The sequence below is a fragment of the Sus scrofa genome, chromosome 15 (genome assembly GCF_054392235.1).
Source record: "Sus scrofa isolate SSC_HxYL_T2T_F1_AM1 chromosome 15, Sscrofa_HxYL_maternal_Yorkshire_Landrace_v2.0, whole genome shotgun sequence".
In the NCBI taxonomy this organism is placed as follows: domain Eukaryota; kingdom Metazoa; phylum Chordata; class Mammalia; order Artiodactyla; family Suidae; genus Sus; species Sus scrofa.
Window position 1 is genome coordinate 114071198 of NC_139397.1, and position 19198 is coordinate 114090395.

Here is a 19198-nt window from a genome sequence, read left to right on the forward strand (position 1 = left end):
GTATCAGCAACTCTGGATTTCCTTTCACTTCCATTTGCATGAAATGTATTTTTTCATACTCTTACTTTGAGTTTATATGTGTCCTTTGCCCTAAGGTGAGTCTTTTGTAGGCAGCATATTGTAGGCTCTTGTTTTTTTGTTTTTTTTTTTTTAAATCCATTCTGACAATCCATGTCTTTTTATTATATCATTCAGTCCATTGACATTTAAGGCAATTATTGATAAATATGTATTTATTCTCATTTTAAAACTTGTTTTCCAGTTGATTCTTTTTGGCTTTTTTTAGTGCTGCAACCATGGCATATGGAAGTTCCCAGACTAGGGGTCAAATTGGAGCTGTAGCTGCTGACCTATACCACAGCCACAGCAGTGTGGGATCTGAGCCAAGTCTGTGACTTATGCCATAGCTCATAGCATTGCCAGATCTTAACCCACTTAGCAAGGCCAGGGATTGAAATTGCGTCCTCATGGATACTAGTTGGGTTTGTTACTTCTGAGTCATGACAGGAACTCCTCCAGTTGATTCTGTTTCTCCTTTTTCCTTTCTTTTTTTTTTTTTTTTTGGTTGAGTGATCACCTTTTATTTTATGCTTGTGTCCTCTTCTTTTGTGTGAATCTATTGTTTGTTTTTGATTTGTGGTTGCCCTGTTTTTCAAGTGTGCTAATCCTTTCCTGTATCTGCTTGCTTTATATATAGGCTCAAACACTTTCTAAAAAAAGCATCTGGGTGTTCCTGTCGTGGCACAGTGGTTAACGAATCCAACTAGGAACCATGAGGTTGTGGGTTCGATCCCTGGCCTTGCTCATTGGGTTAACGATCCAGTGTTGCCATGAGCTGTGGTGTAGGTCGCAGACGTGGCTCGGATCCCGTGTTGCCATGGCTCTGACGCAGGCTGGCAGTATAGCTCTGATTCGACCCCTAGCCTGGGAGCCTCCATATGCCGCGGGAGCGGCCCAAGAAATGGCAAAAAGACAAACAAACAAACAAAAAGCGTCTGGATTTTCTTACTTTCCTTTCCCACATTTTATGACTTTGATGCCCTTTTTTACATCTTCATGTTTGTCCTTCTGCTCTTCATTGTGTTTATCTTTGATTTCACAATATGTTCCCCCCTCTTTTTGATCCAGTATACAGTTGTCATTTCCTCTATCCTATATCTTCTTACTTCTTTCTTATTTAGAGGTGACCTTTCAATATTTCTTTTAGGATAGGTTTAGTATTGATGTATTGTTTTAGTTTTTGCTTGTCTGTGAAATTCTTTATTTCTCTTTTCTCTTTTAAATGATAATCTTGATGGGGTAGAGTATTCTAGCTTGCAAATTTTTCCCTTTCAGAACTTTGAATATATCTTGCCACCCTCTTCTGGCCTGTTACTTTTTTGTAGACAAATCAGCTGATCGCCTTATGGGGGTCCATTTATAACTAACTCTTTGTTTGTCTGCTTTTAGAATCCTCTCCTTATTTTTAAGTTTTGCCATTTTTATTTTAATATGTCTTGGTGTAGGTATGCTTGGTTTCATCTTGTTGGAAACCCTCTGCATTTCCTGTATGTAGATATATCTTTCCTTTTTTAGATTTAAGTTTCATCCATAATTCCTGCAAATAAATTTATTTTAAGTGAGAATTGCAACACTTTTTAATATTTATTTATTTATTTATTTTGCTTTTTAGGGCTGCACCCATGGCATATGGAAGTTCCCAGGCTAGGGGTCCAGTTGGAGCTACAGCTGCTGGCCTACACTACAGCAGTGCAGGATCTGAGCCACGTCTGTGACCTACACCATAGCTAATGAAAATACCAGATCATTAACCTGCTGAGCGGGGCCACAGATCAAACCCACAACCTCATGGTTCCTAGTCGAATTTGTTTCCACTGTGTCACGACAGGAACTCCGCTGCAAATAAATTTAAATCTGCCTTTTTCTTCTCCTTCTGGGATCCCTATTATGTGTAGATTGGCATGCTGTATATTATCCTATAGATCCTTTATATTGCTTTCATTTTTTTTTTTTTTTCATTTGGCTTTCTGTCTGCTTTCTTGATTTGCTGGTTTTCATTATTCTGTCTTCTATGTGACTTATTCGTTTCTTTGCAGTATTCATTCTGCTATTCAGTGCCTTTAGGTCAGCTTTTGTCTTGGCAAACAAATTTTCTAATTTTTTGCCTCCTCCTCTTGACCTCTTTACTGTTAGTTTCTAGTTCCTTTTTAAAGTAATCTGCATTACTGTCAATAGCCATTCTTAAATTTTTTAGTATTTTCATTAACTCTCTTTTGAACTCAGTTCCTATTAGACTGTAGAGATCTGTTTCCCTGTTTGTTCTTTCAGGGGAATTCTGTTCTTTTAACTAGAAATGGTTCCTGTGCTTTTTCATTTTGCTTATATTTTTCTTATTCTGAGTTTAGGGAAAACAGTTATCTACTGTATTCTTGGAGGGCTATTTGTATGCTGGAGTGCCCCTGTTTATCTTATTTTGGTTACTGTTTTGGCATAAGGCCTGCTTTTGGTTTGGATGCTCGCTATCTCTTTCCTCAGTCTGTGCAGGCCATTACGCTGTTAATATGGATTGGGCAGGTGCATGGCCAGCATGTGCTTCCAGGGAGATGGTGGCAATTGACAGTACCTGCAGCCAGTGCCTGGTTGCTGGGCCTTTGGCAGTGGCTGCAGCCCGCAGAGAGATGAGGGCAGTGCCTGGGGGCCCTTGCCAGTAGCAGCAGCAGCAGCAGCAGCAGCAGCAGCAGCAGTAGTAGCAGTAGCAGCAGCAGCAGGGTGTGTGCATTCCTAGGGAGCTGAGGGCAGTGGGCAGTGCTAGGTTGCAGGGCCCTCTGTGGCAATGACCCCCCAGGGTGACTGGGGTGGCAGGCAGTGCCTGGCCTAGCACTTTTAATGGTGGCAGTCTCTGCCCACCTGTGGAGTCCAAGAGGGCTGCAGTTGTTTGCATCTGCTCCTGTAGCCTGGGCAAGGGGTGCCTTGCTGCCTGAGAGCCAAGTGAGCAGAGAAAGAAATTCCTAAGGCAGCCCTGACTGCTCTCTCTCACTCTCCAACAATGGCACCTTGCTTCTTTGGCAGGCCCAGGCCTCCTCCAGCATTCCAGTGGTCCAGGCTGTGTGGACCACTTCCCAGCCCCCACAGGCTATTTCCACACAGCCAACCCTAGTCCTTTCTCCAAGACTGACCTCTGAAGCCCAAGCTACAGCACCCAGCCCCTGCCTGAGTGTCTCAGGCTGTGATGTGCTGGACAGTGGATCCTACCATCTGTCCAGCTCTCTCTCTGCTTTGCCTTCTTCAGACAGGCTGCTGTGCTTTTCTCCAAGGCTTTGAGGCTTCCCTCAGTCCAGCTGATCTCTGCACCTGTTGGGTGGCCTCCTATTGTGCAGATTCCTTTCTTCTTTCACAGCTCCCTCATAGGAGTGCTAGTACTGTCCTGATTCCCCCCCCCCCCCAACTCTCTCTCTCTCTCTCTCTCTTTCTCTCTTTTTTCCCTCCTTTTGTTCTACCCAGTTATGTGGAGGTTTTCTTGCCCTATTTGGAAGTCTGAGGTCTTTTGGCAGCATTCAGTGATGTTCTATGAGTATCATTCTACATGTAGAGGGTTTTTTGGTTTTTGTTTTTGGATGTGTTTGTGGGAGAAGGTGAGCTTCACATCCCATTCTTCCACCATCTTGATCCCAGATCTTCCTATAAGGGTTTGTTTTTTTTTTTTATTTTTTTTGTCTTTTTGCCTTTTCTAGGGCCACTCCTGCAGCATATGGAGGTTCCCAGGCTAGGGGTCTAATCAGAGCTGTAGCCGCCAGCCACAGCAATACCAGATCTGAGCTGCACCTACACCACAGATCATGGCAATGTTGGAGTCTTAACCCACTGAGTGAGGCCGGAGATCAAACCTGTGTCCTCATGGATGCTAGTCAGATTCATTTCTGCTGATCCATGACCAGAACTCCAGCTGCAGTATTTTGACAAACCTTTTTTGGTTTAGTTGGCCAGTGGCTTTATTGGCTACCTGACTTTATATATACCTGTGGCCACTATGCTCCAACCTATTCCCTCAGGCTTTCCCATTCACTGATTTTATTGTTCTGTTGTTCTAGTCTGTATGTGGGGGACAAACAAATGAAGTAACTTGGTCATCATTATTAAGTGAACCTTTAAACTTTGACTTTACTTTTTGCTTTATGCAGCAGAGTTTTTGACCTCATTTCCTTGTGCCTTGCAGTCCCAATCTTAGTAGAGGAGTCTCTTATTATTTGAGTCCACTAACCAGGATGTTGCTTTGATAATGAATCCTTCTGTGACCTTGGTTCTTTGGGAATTGAGTTCTTATTCCTTATTGCCCCCCAAATCCTTGAAAAGCATTGAAGCTACTGTGTTCAGTCTCTGGCTGTGTGTTTCAGTCTTTTTTTTTTTTTGTCTTTTAGATTCCCAGTGTTTATATCATAGTAATTATCTGTTTGACATAGAATAGATGACCTATTTTATTTGGAGTTAATTTAGCTAATGAGAGTTGGTTATTGTGTTAATGTTATTGGATAATGTGACTAAAATGTCCACTGAATAAACATAGTTTTATTGATCAGGTTTAGCCTTTAGTGCATCATTAAAATTTCATTTTTTTTATCTATCCTTAGTTCTCTTTGTCTTTGAAAATTTTCAGTTATCTTGATGAAGAAATGAATTTTAACTTTATTCACTTATCACAAGACTTGATACAGTCTTTCAGCAGATGTATAGTCTTGTTAGATTTGATTAGAAAATTAGCATTTTAGGAGTTCCTGCTGTGGGACAGTGGGTTAAGAATCCATCTATATTGGCTCAGGTTGCTACGGAAACAGTTTTGATTCCCCACCCAGCACAGTGGGTTAAAGGATCCAGCATTACTGTAGCTGCAGCATAGGTTGCAGCTGCACCTCAGATTCATTCCCTAGTTTGGCAACTTCCATATGCCTTGGGTGCAACCATTAAAAAAAAATGCTGTGGTTTTGGCCATAAAAAAATTTAAAAATAAAACTAGCATTTTAGATTAAACTTTACAGTTATCACTCTTCAGTGAATTTTCTGTAGATTCTATTAAGTAGAATTTCTATTAAGTAGAAATTTTAAACTTAAAACATTTCTGTTTGTTTTAGGTCTTTAATGGAAAGTAATCTCTCATTTTAAGTGAAAATTCCTCATCTTTTGAACCACTGGCATATATTTCTGATATGAATAGCCTAGATAAATGTGTACAGAATTATACCTGTTTCTCACAGATTGTATTATAAAAACTTTTCTCCTTTGATCCAGTTAAAATTATATAGTGAAAATTTTTAAAAAGTAGTAAATTGTATAGAAAGCTAAATTGTAGGAAAGGGAGTTTGGAAGTGGTTATGAAAGAAAGATGATACCAGGGGAAATAGGATTGAATTATCATTTGTAAAATAAGAAATGAAAATAATAAAGCTGTCAGTAATAAGGCTGTTTTATGTCTTATCTGAGTATATTTCTCTTTGGGGCCCGTAAGTTAAGCTTCTTAAACTTTGAAAGATTTCCATAGATAAAGCTGCATTAGATATTTGGTGTCCTTTAATGCTCACAGGCGAGTTTTATAATTATATTCTCTAAATAGAGTTTTATTGCTGTGGCTCTGTCTTTAGATATTGGAAAATTTTTACTTAAGTCTGGGTGGCATAAGTGAATCACACCCTTAAGTCATTTTAAGTCCCTGTTTCTAAAAAGATGGGCCACTGAAGATAATATTTACAACTGGTATAAGTTTCTTAATTTTTTTTTAAGTATTCAAGTTGGTTATGTGTTTATTTGGTTTTTGTTTTGTTTTTTAAACACAGCAGTGCCAAAATATAAAGCTTCTTAAAAATCATATTCTAAGATAATCAGTCTTCCAAGACTCATTTATGTTATGTTCTTTTTTTGGAGCTTTTGGTTTATATTGTCATACTAATGTTGAATCTTTCTTTCCTTCCTACAGCGTGGATTTGTGGTATCATTTCTATCACTGTTATTAGCCTGCTTTCCTTGCTAGGCGTGATCTTGGTTCCCATCATTAACCAAGGATGCTTCAAATTCCTTCTCACATTCCTTGTTGCACTAGCTGTAGGAACAATGAGTGGAGATGCCCTTCTTCATCTACTGCCCCATGTAAGAAACCTTTTAAATCTTTAAAAAAAGTGAAAATATTTAAGCTAAAAGGGTCCTTCATTAGCAAACTGTAGCATACTAATCTTCTATTTACTTATAAGAGATATTTTTTGCAATTGTATAGTTTTAAATTAAGCACTATTTTTGAAATAAATTGAATCATTAGATTTTCAAGTAGCAACAAAAACTGGCAGTGTCAGTTTTATCTTCCTATCACCATGTATACATATAAAATCATCACAGTGTACACTTTAACTTTCTTACAATTTCATGTCAGTTATACCCCAGTAAAGTTGAAATTTAAAAAGTATTCTATCTAAAAGTGAATACTTAGACATCAGTGATTGATTTTTCATTATCTTTATGGTATGTCAAGAAAACAATTAGAAAAATATATAAGGGCTTTTATAATGATTGTGTACATAGCCAGTGCTCCATAGGCATCTTTATTTGAACAGGAATAGGTGGACATACTCAGTTAACTATAGGGGTTTATCTTTTTACCTGGTGTACCGCTTGTTTTCTTCCATTTGAAAACCCTTGTAATGATATGATCATAAGTCCACACTCCTAGTACCTAGCTTATCAACCTTTAAAAAATTTTCACCAATTAAGTGTTTGAACCAGTATTACTGTTTTTACCTCACATTGTAAAAACAGTGGGGCTTTTTTCTTTTCCAACTGTAAAATTACAGGTCTAAATATATTTTTTTAATGTTGTCATCATCTCTCTTTGGGAGTATTTAGGAGGCAGAATTGTGTCTGTGTGTTGTGTATACCTCTTTTCTCCTTCTGCATTCCTGGTTGAGAATTCCAGATTTAGTATCTAGAATAGTGTAAGGCATTGCCTTAAAATAAATGATGTTAATACTGTGAATATGCATTTTTTTGTTAAGTTGATTTATTATATATTATTTCCCCTTTTATTTCTATGCCTTACCTGCTCTTTCTACCAGCCATCAGGCATAGCAACAGTCTTACTTCAGAACTGGGCCTAATAAGAACAGTTGACGTGAGAACAACTTATTTTTTATCTTAAGAAATATTAATTAAATGAAGCTATTAACTTTTATGATGGTCTCATCTTGTTTGAGAGGCTTAGAAACTTCTTTCTGTTGACAACTAGCAAACAGAAAAAGAATACAAATAAATTTTACAAGGAAGGAAAATACTGAAGACTAGTTCTCTTTTACATGCTCAAAGATTAATACTAATATAATGTTAATTATTATTATTATAGAACTTATGCATTTCATAATTTTAAAAGAATCCTGTTTCCATACATATTTATTTTTGCGAAGATTTAAAATGTAGAAAATTAAACACATGTTTAAGATATACTTTTTCTCGTGCTCAATAATATTTGCAGAGATAACATTTCATCACTTAATAGTATAAAAATAAAATCAGCTTAAAAAGTTTAGATTACAGGGAATCATGATGACCTGCTGGTGAATTAATTTGTTTTAATTTTATTAAATATTAAGCATTTATTTGGGTCATGTTCACTTCATTTTGCAACAGACCCATCATTTCCTCTTATCTTACTGCTGGCTTGATTCTCTCACTATACAATGTTTCTTAACCGCAATAGGCATATGAGTTTTTTGGTCATTGTTTTAGAATTACCTTGAAATGTAGTACTTTCTAGGCCACTGAGTATAACAAAATTAAAGGAAAGAATACTTATAATATAAGTGAGATAATATTAGGGAGATTTTTTTTTTCTGGAGATTATATTCTCAAAATAGCATTTTAATTACTCATTTAGAATCTTCTTTTATTCTTATTAATAGTCTCAGGGTGGACATGATCATAGTCATCAACATGCACATGGGCATGGACATTCTCATGGACATGAATCTAAGAAGTTTCTAGAAGAATATGATGCTGTGTTGAAAGGACTTATTGCTCTAGGAGGCATTTATTTGTTATTTATCATCGAACATTGCATTAGAATGTTTAAGCACTACAAACAGCAAAGAGTAAGTATTTTTTAATTGTTTATTTTCAGAGGTATGAAACTCATAAACCATTGTTTTCTGGCTTTTTGTTTTTTTCTTAATTATGGTGTTGGTATATATGAAATCTTTTTTGGGGGCCTTGCCTGTGAAAGTTCCTGAGCCAGGGATCAAACCTGCACCACAGCAGTAGTGACATGAGCTGTTGCAATGACAGTGCCACATCCTTAACCTGCTGGTGCCACAAGAGAACTCCTAAATCTCTATTTTTTAATAGATCATCTTCAGAGGAAAACCAACTTTGATCTTTGCCATTTTTTTTTGTCATTACATTTGTTTTGGTATTTATTATCAAGATAAAAGAGCCTCAGTTTCAGTTAATTTTGGTTGCTTCTCATCTAATTGAGTTAAATAGCCTAGAAAAAGCTATTGGCTATTTTATGCTTATTATAAAAATATATAAATAGAAGCAAGTCTCATCAGTATTCATAAGTGGTATTTCCTAGTATAAGTGGCTTTCATTATCATATATATATATGTATATATATATATATATTTTTTTTTTTTGTCTTTTTGCTATTTCTTTGGGCCGCTCCTGCAGCATATGGAGGTTCCCAGGCTAGGGGTCCAATCGGAGCAGTAGCTGCCAGCCTACGCCGGAGCCACAGCAACTCGGGATCCGAGCCGCCTCTGCAACCTACACCACAGCTCATGGCAACGCCGGATCGTTAACCCACTGAGCAAGGGCAGGGACCGAACTCGCAACCTCATGGTTCCTAGTTGGATTCGTTAACCACTGCGCCACGATGGGAACTCCTCATTATCACATTTTTAATGAAAATGTTTTCACACAACACATTTCTTTACCAAAAATGCCTTGCCAGTGGTAGAAGTAATAGAGGTAAGAAGAATTTAGATTCAGGGGGTTTTGTAGGAAAAAAAATATAGTGAAATGAAGAAAATGGTGATTCATCTCAAGATTGACAAACACTACGATGATACTTGGACCATTGATTAAATGCCCTACTTGTCATCAAGTCTGTATTTTCACGTCACATTTATTAGAATAAGACAAATATCTACAAGAATTTTTCTCCCAAGAAAATTAAGTTCAGGGATACTACTATTTGCTATGATTTACATTCTTTCCTGTTCACATTAGTTCATATCTATCTTTAGAGCTCTACTTTGAATACATCTCACTAACATGTTTGTGATACTAATTGTCTTCAGTATATGCTGTTTAAGTAAATCTAGAGAACATTTTTAGAAAGCTTTCCATAAGAAAAAGTTAGTTAACTACGTATGTAAAAAAAATCATTTCTTTTTCTTCAAGAATGCTGGAGTCATCATCATAAGGTGTAGCCCAATCTTATGGTAAAACTTTAATGCTATTTTTATGGATATATTATTGTGAATGTATATATTTTGTATATATTCCCTTGAGACAAAATATGATTTATAACAGAGCACTGAACCAGAGTGATTCGAGTTCTTGTCCAACCACAAATTAGCTATGAAATTGTGACTCATCCATCATGATTTCCAGTTGCTATCTAAAAACATGGGAAATAAATCCTAATTCTCTCTATTTTCATATAATATTCCAAATGGTGTGCTTAATTTTAATGGCCATATTTTAGTAAGGACAGGATATTTAATTGCTTCTAAAGGAGGGTTGATCAAGATGGTATACTCAGTAAAGTATTACTTGAGGAGTGGTCAAAGGAACTGAGAAGGATCAACTTAGAGAAAACTGAAAGAGATCTAACAGCATTTGGTTTGGGAGAGGCCATGTAGAAGGTCATGTGGACAGGTGAAGAATTGCAGATGGTAGGAGGGATGCCAAGGTAAGGTAGCTGGAGGAAGATGAGTCAGTGAAGGAGATTATTGCCAGATAATTTAGAGGAGAAGTGAAGGGGGCTTGTGTCTTGGCATAAGGAATGTGGAAGAAAAGGTGATTAAGAGAATTATCTAAATGAGAGAATCAGAAGAAGTTGGTTGGATAAAGAATTTAGAGTCCATCTCTGTGGGTACCTAATTTAGAACACAATTATAAATTACAAAGTATATAAAGCTTTGGAATTACTGGGAAGCCCTAATTTTTTTAAATGTGTTACCAACTAACATTGAAGCTAATGTGTGGAAAATATTAGAGACTGTATACTTTACAGATAAGTATAAAATGTAGTCCTTCAAGAAATAGTTAAAAATAAACAAATTTATGTTTTTTTAAATAATATAGTCTTGATCTCATTTGAACTAGAATTTGCTGGCAGTATTAAACATTTATTTTTAAAACATTTATTTTTATAAAGTAAACTAATGTAGGAGAATGGAGTCCCCAAAACATGGCAGCTTTTTTGTAAATTTGAAATGGTGTGTTAAGTAAAAAAACTGAAGGAAACACCTTTGGCATATGAAAATGTAGCAGTTAAGAATTCTTTAAGAGTTCCTGTTGTGGCTCAGTGGGAACAAACCCAACTAGTATCCCTGGCCTTGCTCAGTGGGTTAAGGACCTGACAGTACCATGAGCTATGGTGTAGGTCACAAACGAGGCTGAGATCCTGCGTTGCTGTGGCTATGCTGCAGGCCAGCAGCTGTAGCTTTAATAAGATCCTTAGACTGGTAACTTCCACATGCTGCAGGTGCAGCCTTAAAAAGCAAAAACAGAAACAAAACAAAACAAAAGCTTCAGATATATTTAAAAAAAGTAGTCTGGCCAGATAAATTAGTGCATCTCCTTAATGTTAAATAGGACAATAAGTAACTTAGGATGAAAAAGTACATAGCATTTTTAGAAGAAAGGGAATTGGAGATACTCAAACAGCATTTGACCTGCTGTGTAGAATCACCTATTGGAAGGAAGCTTTCAAAACATGAGTAAACCAGATGCTGACTGGTTTCAGCAAGTTGGGGTGTTGAGGGTAATGATTTGGCAAAGTTTTTAGGAAAATGGACAATCAGAACCAAAGCAATTAAAATCCCAGCTGGCGTTTTACCTTATATATCCTTCATTGACTTTTGTACTGTTATTGGCTCCTTCCTTTTTTTCTTCTTTAACTCATGTTAAAACCACTGCTTCTTTTCTTCTCTTTAGGATGTCTCCATTTTATTTTCTTTCGAACATTTTCTGTTTCCCCAGTTTCTGTTAACTACTGCTACAATGCAGAACAATCCAAAACTTAATAGCTTATAACAGCAATCTATTAGTTTTAAAAAATTCTGTCAGGAATTTAGGCAGGATTCAGCAGCGCAGTTCTTCTGCTCCGCCTGGCATCAGCTACAATGAATTACTCAAAGTCAGCTGGTCTGTGCTGGCCAGGGCGGTGCAGGGCTGAAAGGTCCAAGAAGGCTTCACTCAATGTCTGCATTTTTGTATTCTTCTACTTGGCCTGAGTCTAGACTGAGTTACTTCATAGCCCAAGGTGCTAGTCTAGAACTATCGAGGCATCACTTCTATTGTATTCTGTTGGTCAAAGCAGGTCAAAAGGCCTCTAAAATTCAGAGGGCAAGAAATAGACTCCACCTCCTTACAGATGGAGAAGAATGCTTTTATAGGGAGCGAAGAATTGATGGTGGCCATCTTTGGAGACTCTACCGCACAGTCAACTAGCCATACAAGCTTACTTATGTAGCATTTAGAAGACTTAAACATCTTAGGCATGGTTCATAGCCCCTAAGCAAAACCAACAAGGAAATGCTCTGCCAGTCAGTAAGCATCTCCTGGAAAACTTGTTTTTTACTTTCATACTATTCTAACATACTTGATTATTTACTCTTTTAAATGAACATTGATTAGAAGTTTAAGTTGGGGAGTTCCCATCGTGGCTCAGCAGAAACCAATCTGACTAATACCATGAGGACATAGGTTCAATCCCTGGCTTCTCTCAGTAGGTTAAGGATTTGGTGTTGCCATGAGCTATGGTGTAGGTCACAGACAAGGCTCAGATCCCAAGTTGCTGTGGCTATGGTGTAGGCCAGCGGCTGGCTCCAATTTGACCCCTAGCCTGGGAACCTCAATATGCCGCAGGTGTGGCCCTAAAAAGACAAAAAAAAAAAAAAAAGTTTAAATTGGAAGAGTTGGTAGTGGTAGTTAGATTAGTAAAAGAAACCATACTCTTAAGAGAGAATATAGGAAAATCCAAAACTAAATGAAATACAATAATTAGAGTTTATTAATAATTGAGAACAGATTAAATGAGAAAGAAAAGTTGTCTTTATTGCAAGGCTGTTAAGTCAGTAACTGATAAGTCATTTTCATGCATCTCATTTAATCCTCATAAGACTCTCTTTTCATTTTATAGATGAGTATTCTTAGATTTAATAAATTTAACATACTTGTCCAAGTCTCATAGAAGTAAACTATAAACTTGGGATTTCAAATCAATTTTGTCCATTATGTCACAGGTAGGGAAATGTAAAGCTGTTAAACGTAGAATGAAATTCAAAAGAATAAGCTTTTGGTTTTTTTAGGGCTTCCAATTCCCACACACTTTTAAATGAGATCATACATATTTCACACATTTCACTTGGGTTGCATATAATATTGTACTGTGTACCTTCTTTCTTTTTTTTTTTTTTTTTCTTTTTATGGTTGCACCTGCAGTGTATGGAAATTCCTGGATGAGGGGTCGAATTGGAGTAACAGCTGTAGCCTACACTACAGCCGTGGTAGCACTGGATCCTAACTGCATCGGGACCTGTGTTGCAGCTTTTGGCAATTCCTTAACCCACTCGGCAAGGCCAGGGATCAAACCCATACCCTCGGAGACAACGTCAGGCCCTTAACCTGCTGAGCCACAATGGGAACTCCTGTGTACCCTATCTTTAACTGGGAAGGTCTGTGAATCGGACCTTTCAGTTGACTATTTGGGGGGAAAAACATGCAAATGTCATTGGTTAGATCCCTTGACTAACTTCTAAAAATGTTTTCTCACTCATTTTCTCAATAATTTATAAAGTCACTGCCATTTATACCCTTAGATGTAAAAAAGTGAATATTGTTGCTAATTGTGGCTGAAGATTTATTTAATACCTGATTTTTTTCCAGGGAAAACAGAAATGGTTTATGAAGCAGAACACAGAAGAATCAGCTATTGGAAGGAAGCTTTCAGATCATAAGTTAAATAATACACCAGATGCTGACTGGCTTCAGCTCAAGCCTCTTGCCGGTAGACAATAGTTCTGACTAAAGAGAAATCTTTTAAACATAAAAATTGAAATACTATTTCTAAACTGTGCCCATGTTGCTTGAAATTTCTTGTCTTTATGGCTTCCTTAACATGTGGTTCTAACTTTCTATGTGTCTTAATTGTGATTTCATTTTGTGTTTTTGTTATTTTCAGCCTTATTTATATTGGAATATGAGACCAATTAATTATATTATAGGGCAGGGAACATATTGTATTTTTTACTTTACAGAAGAAAAAATGAAACAAAAGGGCTTTTGGATTAGTGTTTTATTTTTTGGTAATGCAAAAATCTCCATACCCTTCATATGTAATTATTTTCTTATGAGAAACAGAGAATTGGCCTTTGTACTTAAAGGAGAATGGTCTCTGTCTTTGAAATCTCTGCTCATCCATGCATCTGTTCTGTTGCATGATATAATGAGGTAGCTTACAATTTCAGGGAAACATAATAATTTTTAAATATAATTTTCCCCCTTTATTTGTGAACTTATGTTTCCCCTGAGTGTACCAATGATTTTTTGTAGAAAAGGCATAACCTAACACTGCCCCAGAATACAGTTTGGGAAGCATTAGGATCTTTGTCACATAATAAATAGCTTTTGAAAACTAAGTAAGAGGGCTGTCTTAATTTAAAAAAAAACATTATCAGATGTTATCATTTATATGGGTTTTTGAACTTCATTCTGGTAATGATCTAGTGATGGTTTTTGTCAGATAGAGCCTTGGAGGATGCAAGTGATTGACATTTTGTCTTTGTTTTCTTAAATGTATAAGAGAAGGCTAAAGTGGGTAAACTTTAAGGTTCCTTCTTTCTCTGAAAACTTGTCAGTTTATTTTGTTATCCTGTAAATGCTATAGTAACTTTTCACCCTTTTACTTATTTTAATTTTTATTATCAACTCATGATGATGTGTTCATTATGTTTTGCAGTATCTTCATGCGTGCCAATTTCTCTCCTCACTTTGCTGGCTCTTGATTTCAGTTCCCTTCCATTTACCTCACCTGGTTCATCTTTTGGACTCTTAAAACTGAAGTTTGTTTCATGTGTGTGTGTGCACTCACATATTTATATTTATTTGTTTTTATATATATAAGAATTTTAAAATACATTTACTTAGGAAATGTTCATTACACTGCTATTTGCCTGGGTTTAAATTAGCAAATATGCATTCATTTACTTGCTGATAAAGCATATCCTTTGCACTTATAACTATAGGAACTGATGACTCAGTTGTTTCTGAAGATCGACTTAATGAAACTGAACTGACAGATTTAGAAGGCCAACAAGAATCCCCTCCTAAAAATTATCTTTGTATAGAAGAGGAGAAAATCATGGACCATTCTCACAGTGATGGATTACACGCCATTCATGAGCATGATCTCCATGCTGCTGCACACAACCACCATGACGAGAGTAAAACTGTGCTGAGGAAGCATAATCACCAGTGGCACCACAAACATTCTCACCATTCACATGGGCCCTGTCATTCTGGATCAGATCTTAAGGAAACAGGAATAGCTAATATTGCTTGGATGGTAATCATGGGGGATGGCATCCACAACTTCAGTGATGGTTTAGCAATTGGTAAGTAGACTTGAAACTTGGGTTTTAATTTGTTATTCTTTAAGACTGTTTTCCTTCTTCCAGTATTTTAATACTAATCTTGGAGTTTAACTATTGTATAGTATTCCTATTTTTGGTTTTTCCAAAGGCTATATTAATGATTTTGGTAAGTTTATTTGACATCAGGGTATAATTTCTGAGGGTTGTTCTTTGTACCTGTAAACAAATGTTTGTACTATGTTTCTTTAGTAACTTGATGTCCTATTGAAGGCATAGTTACCATATTGAAAAAGCTATCTTAACATACTTTCAGAAACATTTACACATCTCTGAACCAGAACAAATGAATTTCAATCTTAGGTTTAAACTTTTTTTTTACATTTGAAAAAGTTGAAAAAAATTTTACAATAGTAAAAATCCATTATGCGAAATTCAAACATTATATTAGAATCTTGCAGGAGTTCCCACTGTGGCACAGGGGAAACTAATCCGTCTAGTATCCATGAGAATGCGGGTTCAATCCCTGGCCTTACTCAGTGGGTTAAGGATCTGGCATTGCCGTGAGCTATGGTGTAGGTCCCAGACATGGCTTGGATTCCGCGTTGCTGTGGCTGTGGTGTCTGCCCTCAGCTATAGCTCCGATTCGACTCCTAGCCTGGGAACTTCCATGTGCCGAACTTGTGGCCCTAAAAAACAAAGAAAAGAAAAGAATCTTGCAAATGTAAATTGATGCTTACCAGTTTAGGAGAATAATAAATGTGTTTAATACATAGTTTTCTTTGAGATTCAGACTATTAAATAGTCATTCAGAAGTAGGTTTTGGTCTCTTTCAGGAGAGACCATATTATTAATCCACACTGATAGTCTTAAAAGTAAAGAATTTTACCAGTACAATCAGATGCATTTATACTTCTGATTTCATTATTCAAATGACAATCTATGCTATTTATGCTGTAAACCTAGAAGAGTTTGGATAAGGATACTAGGCATTTAAACATCTATAAATGTTAGTATGCAAGAGCATGTGCAATTACAGACTTACATGACTTAAAATTGAGCATTTCTTTGCCAATCAGAGATAGAAACACTGAAAACCATTACTATTTCAAAGCTGTTAGTGAATTAGAAGGCTACAGAAATAGAGAATTTAATTCAATAGGGAATATTTCTTTCATTGAGTAAGTAGCTTTTTCTCTGGATGTCACATACCTATTGTACCTCACAATATGTTCAAAAACTATGTTGTGTAAGATTAGTGAGTCACTCATTCATTATAAAATTAGTTTAGATGAGCAAGAGACTACATGTCATTATTAATGAAAATAGAAAAACAGAAGATCAGTAAAGTGTCACCTGAATTTTTCCAACACCTGCCCCCTCTTCCCCCACCCCTCCCCCACCCCCAGGAGCAGCTTTCAGTTCCGGATTGACGGGAGGAATCAGTACTTCTATAGCTGTCTTCTGTCATGAACTGCCACATGAATTAGGTAATATGACCTTAAAATTTTTACTAGATTTCATCCAACATTAAGAAAATTAATCTAAATGCATCTAAATTTTAGAGATGTTAAAACATTAAAAAAAAAATGACTGAAGGCAAGTATAAAGTGTCATCATTCTCTTATTGTATAATTTTTGTTAATAAGTTCCTTAAAAATGTGTATTGTTGCATATGTATATATTTTATGTAAACAATATTATGTTATAGCCTACTCTGTTTCTTATTTGCTAGTCATTATGTTTTAAACTCCAAGCACATTGTCATGAATTAATTTGATATGTTGTTTCTGCCCTGTTTCTACTCAGAGGTGTGGATTTATCACATTTTTACATATTTAGCACCTAATATTGGATACACCATGTGTTCTTTAATTTCCTGCCACCACAGATAATGATGTATTGAACATCTGTAGACTTGGAACTTAATAGACTCTTATGAGAACATCTTTGGGTTTATACCCAGGAGCAGAATTGATGGGTCTTAAGATATGCATGCCTGAACTATATTGCTATCCAGAATAACTAGTGTCCTCTCTAACCAGCAATACCTGAGAGTTCTTGTGTTTCCACATCCCTGCCAACACTTGGCATTAACTTTCTAAGTTTTGCCAATTTATAAGATATACAATGACATTTTTTTAAGCTGGAAATTATCAATCTAGCAATGCTGTTTAGTTTCTCTTCATGTGTTTTGGTTTCCTTCTATAAACTGAAAAACAAGAAAAAAAGTGAACATGCATTCACAGAAAATATCTGAAGGATGTAGAGATGATGTTAATTAGAAAGGAAAAATTGTCTTTTGAGTATCCAAGGAATTTCTTTGTGTGGCCTTTCCAATTTTAGATTTTTCTTAGGTATATCTGGCTGTGAAATGTATATCATTTGACTGTCTTCATTGGCAGTACACTGATTGGCTCACTTTGAATAGAATTTATTCATATAATTTTCTTAGAAAGTTACTACTGCTCATATAAACAGAAAAATCTCTTAGTGCTTACTTGGTGCTGATTCTTTAGGGTTTGATTCCTTACAGTTTTGTTTACCTTGTCAGCCTTGGGCATGCAGTGTTATATCTTGTTTATACACCATAATCCTTTCCCCAGACCCTTCACTGTCTTTTGCTGGGACAGTTTCCACAGTGAGTGTTTATAGCTATAGTTCATTCTGTTCCAGTGTATCTTATATACCTATTGGTGGATATATCTTCTTGCCATGTGACAATGCTATTATGTGGCTAGATGTGACTTGCTTATGTAATCAGAATCTTTCAGTACCTTCCCTTACAGGTGAGGTAAAAGCTGATTAGTTCTACTTTCAATGACCTTCATATGAGATTTCTATCTACCTTTCCAGCCTTACTCATTGTATTTGCTGTTGCTTCTTTTTTGCTTTACCCAAATGCAATTCACCAAACATTCATTCAGGTGCCTGAACCTGTTTGTTTGCTTATACCCTCCTCCTAAGTTGGCTTGTCGTACTGGCTCTATCCCTAGTATATCGATTAAAAGAGTCTTTTTCCTCCAATTTCCATACTGTCCTCTAGTATCCAATGCCTTGCATTACTCTTTCCTCTAAACTTTATCACTTACTCCCTGTAGGTCCTTCTTTTGGTGTTTAGTGTATTTCCATGTTAGATATCCTGTTTTTTACAGTACAGCTTGTGTGCAGATACTGTATCTCACACCCTTTTCTAACTACTTTCCTATGTTAGTAAAAGAATGATACGCCAAATACTTCCTTACATTTCTGTAAGCAACGCAAATCAAGAATTTCTATCAATTTTTGTATATGAGAAACATTACCTAATGGTTTAACCTTTCTTTTTTTAAAAACTTACTTAATAATAGACTTGGATAGTCACATATACATCCACAGTTTATTAGGAAAATCTTCAACTTCACACCTTCAACTTCCAACCGCTACTCCCTAAAAGGAGTATGCCAGCCCACCTCATAATTAAGTGTGGTTATACTGAATTGCCCTTAACACCTCATGATCCATTTTGACAAAGATTTGACAGCAGAAAGTTTGGTGATTAGGGATGGTTACCTTCCTGTCATTTACTCCTTTTTCTTTCTTTAGTTTCTTATTGGAGTGAAACTCAAGGGATGATAGCCGCATGTAAAACAAATGCAGTCCGTATCTTAGTGGTTAGATTAAACCCTTTCTTGATGGGTATCAAGAGCTCTGGTAAATGTCTCAGACATTGAGGCTCCAAATCTCTGCCTGTTTTACTCCACGAACCAGCGGTTAAGATGCTACTACTATTGCTATGAGAGGAAACATCAGTCCAGAGTATACAGCAACTTTGCCAGAAGACTGAGACATTAGGATAATGTGCATTTTCCTCCAATGCCTAGTGCTAAATTGATACAAATTACCCCATATTCTAGTTCCTAGGCTCCTAGGGAAGAAAAAAATCACAAAGAAATGACTCTTGTTCCTCTTCTGGAGGTGATAGAAAAGACTTTGGCTTTTTAACCTATCAACAAGGTAGAAGTGTTTTAAAGGAAGTTTTAAAAAAACTTGTGGAGCCTAAATTTTGCCTTTAAGGCACAGTAATGGGGAACTTTGGTAAAATAGGGGCAGATATAGGTCTCTACCATGATTAGACTATATGTTCTTACTCACTTGGGGGAAAACAGAGTGCGGAGAGAGGCGTAGAAGCCCCTTCATCAGAATTCCCAAACAAGGAGAAAATCAGTCCCCTGGAGGCTGGAATAGATGCATGGTAGATGGATAGGGGAATGTCCTCTTCCCATAGGTTGTTGCCAAAGCAACATGATACATCACACACATTCCAGGATAATTTATTTGATATAAAACTCGTTTCCCCCTAGCTAAAT

At 36.4% G+C, this 19198-nt stretch overlaps 1 protein-coding gene across 12 annotated transcripts in view; it reads left to right on the forward strand.

Moving 5' to 3' along the window:
• Positions 1 to 19198, forward strand: part of SLC39A10 (solute carrier family 39 member 10) — a 140307-nt gene that overhangs the window by 111264 nt on the left and 9845 nt on the right. For 7 of the 12 annotated variants that reach the window (XM_085000272.1, XM_021075818.2, XM_021075819.2 and 4 more), the window contains 5 exons: positions 5963 to 6132; positions 7929 to 8117; positions 13147 to 13267; positions 14505 to 14873; positions 16259 to 16339. In XM_085000272.1, coding sequence (XP_084856398.1) covers positions 5963 to 6132; positions 7929 to 8117; positions 13147 to 13267; positions 14505 to 14873; positions 16259 to 16339 — 930 coding nt within the window. The remainder of the gene's footprint in view (positions 1 to 5962; positions 6133 to 7928; positions 8118 to 13146; positions 13268 to 14504; positions 14874 to 16258; positions 16340 to 19198) is intronic. The other 5 variants (XM_085000276.1, XM_021075824.2, XM_085000277.1 and 2 more) reach the window with 1 other exon arrangement.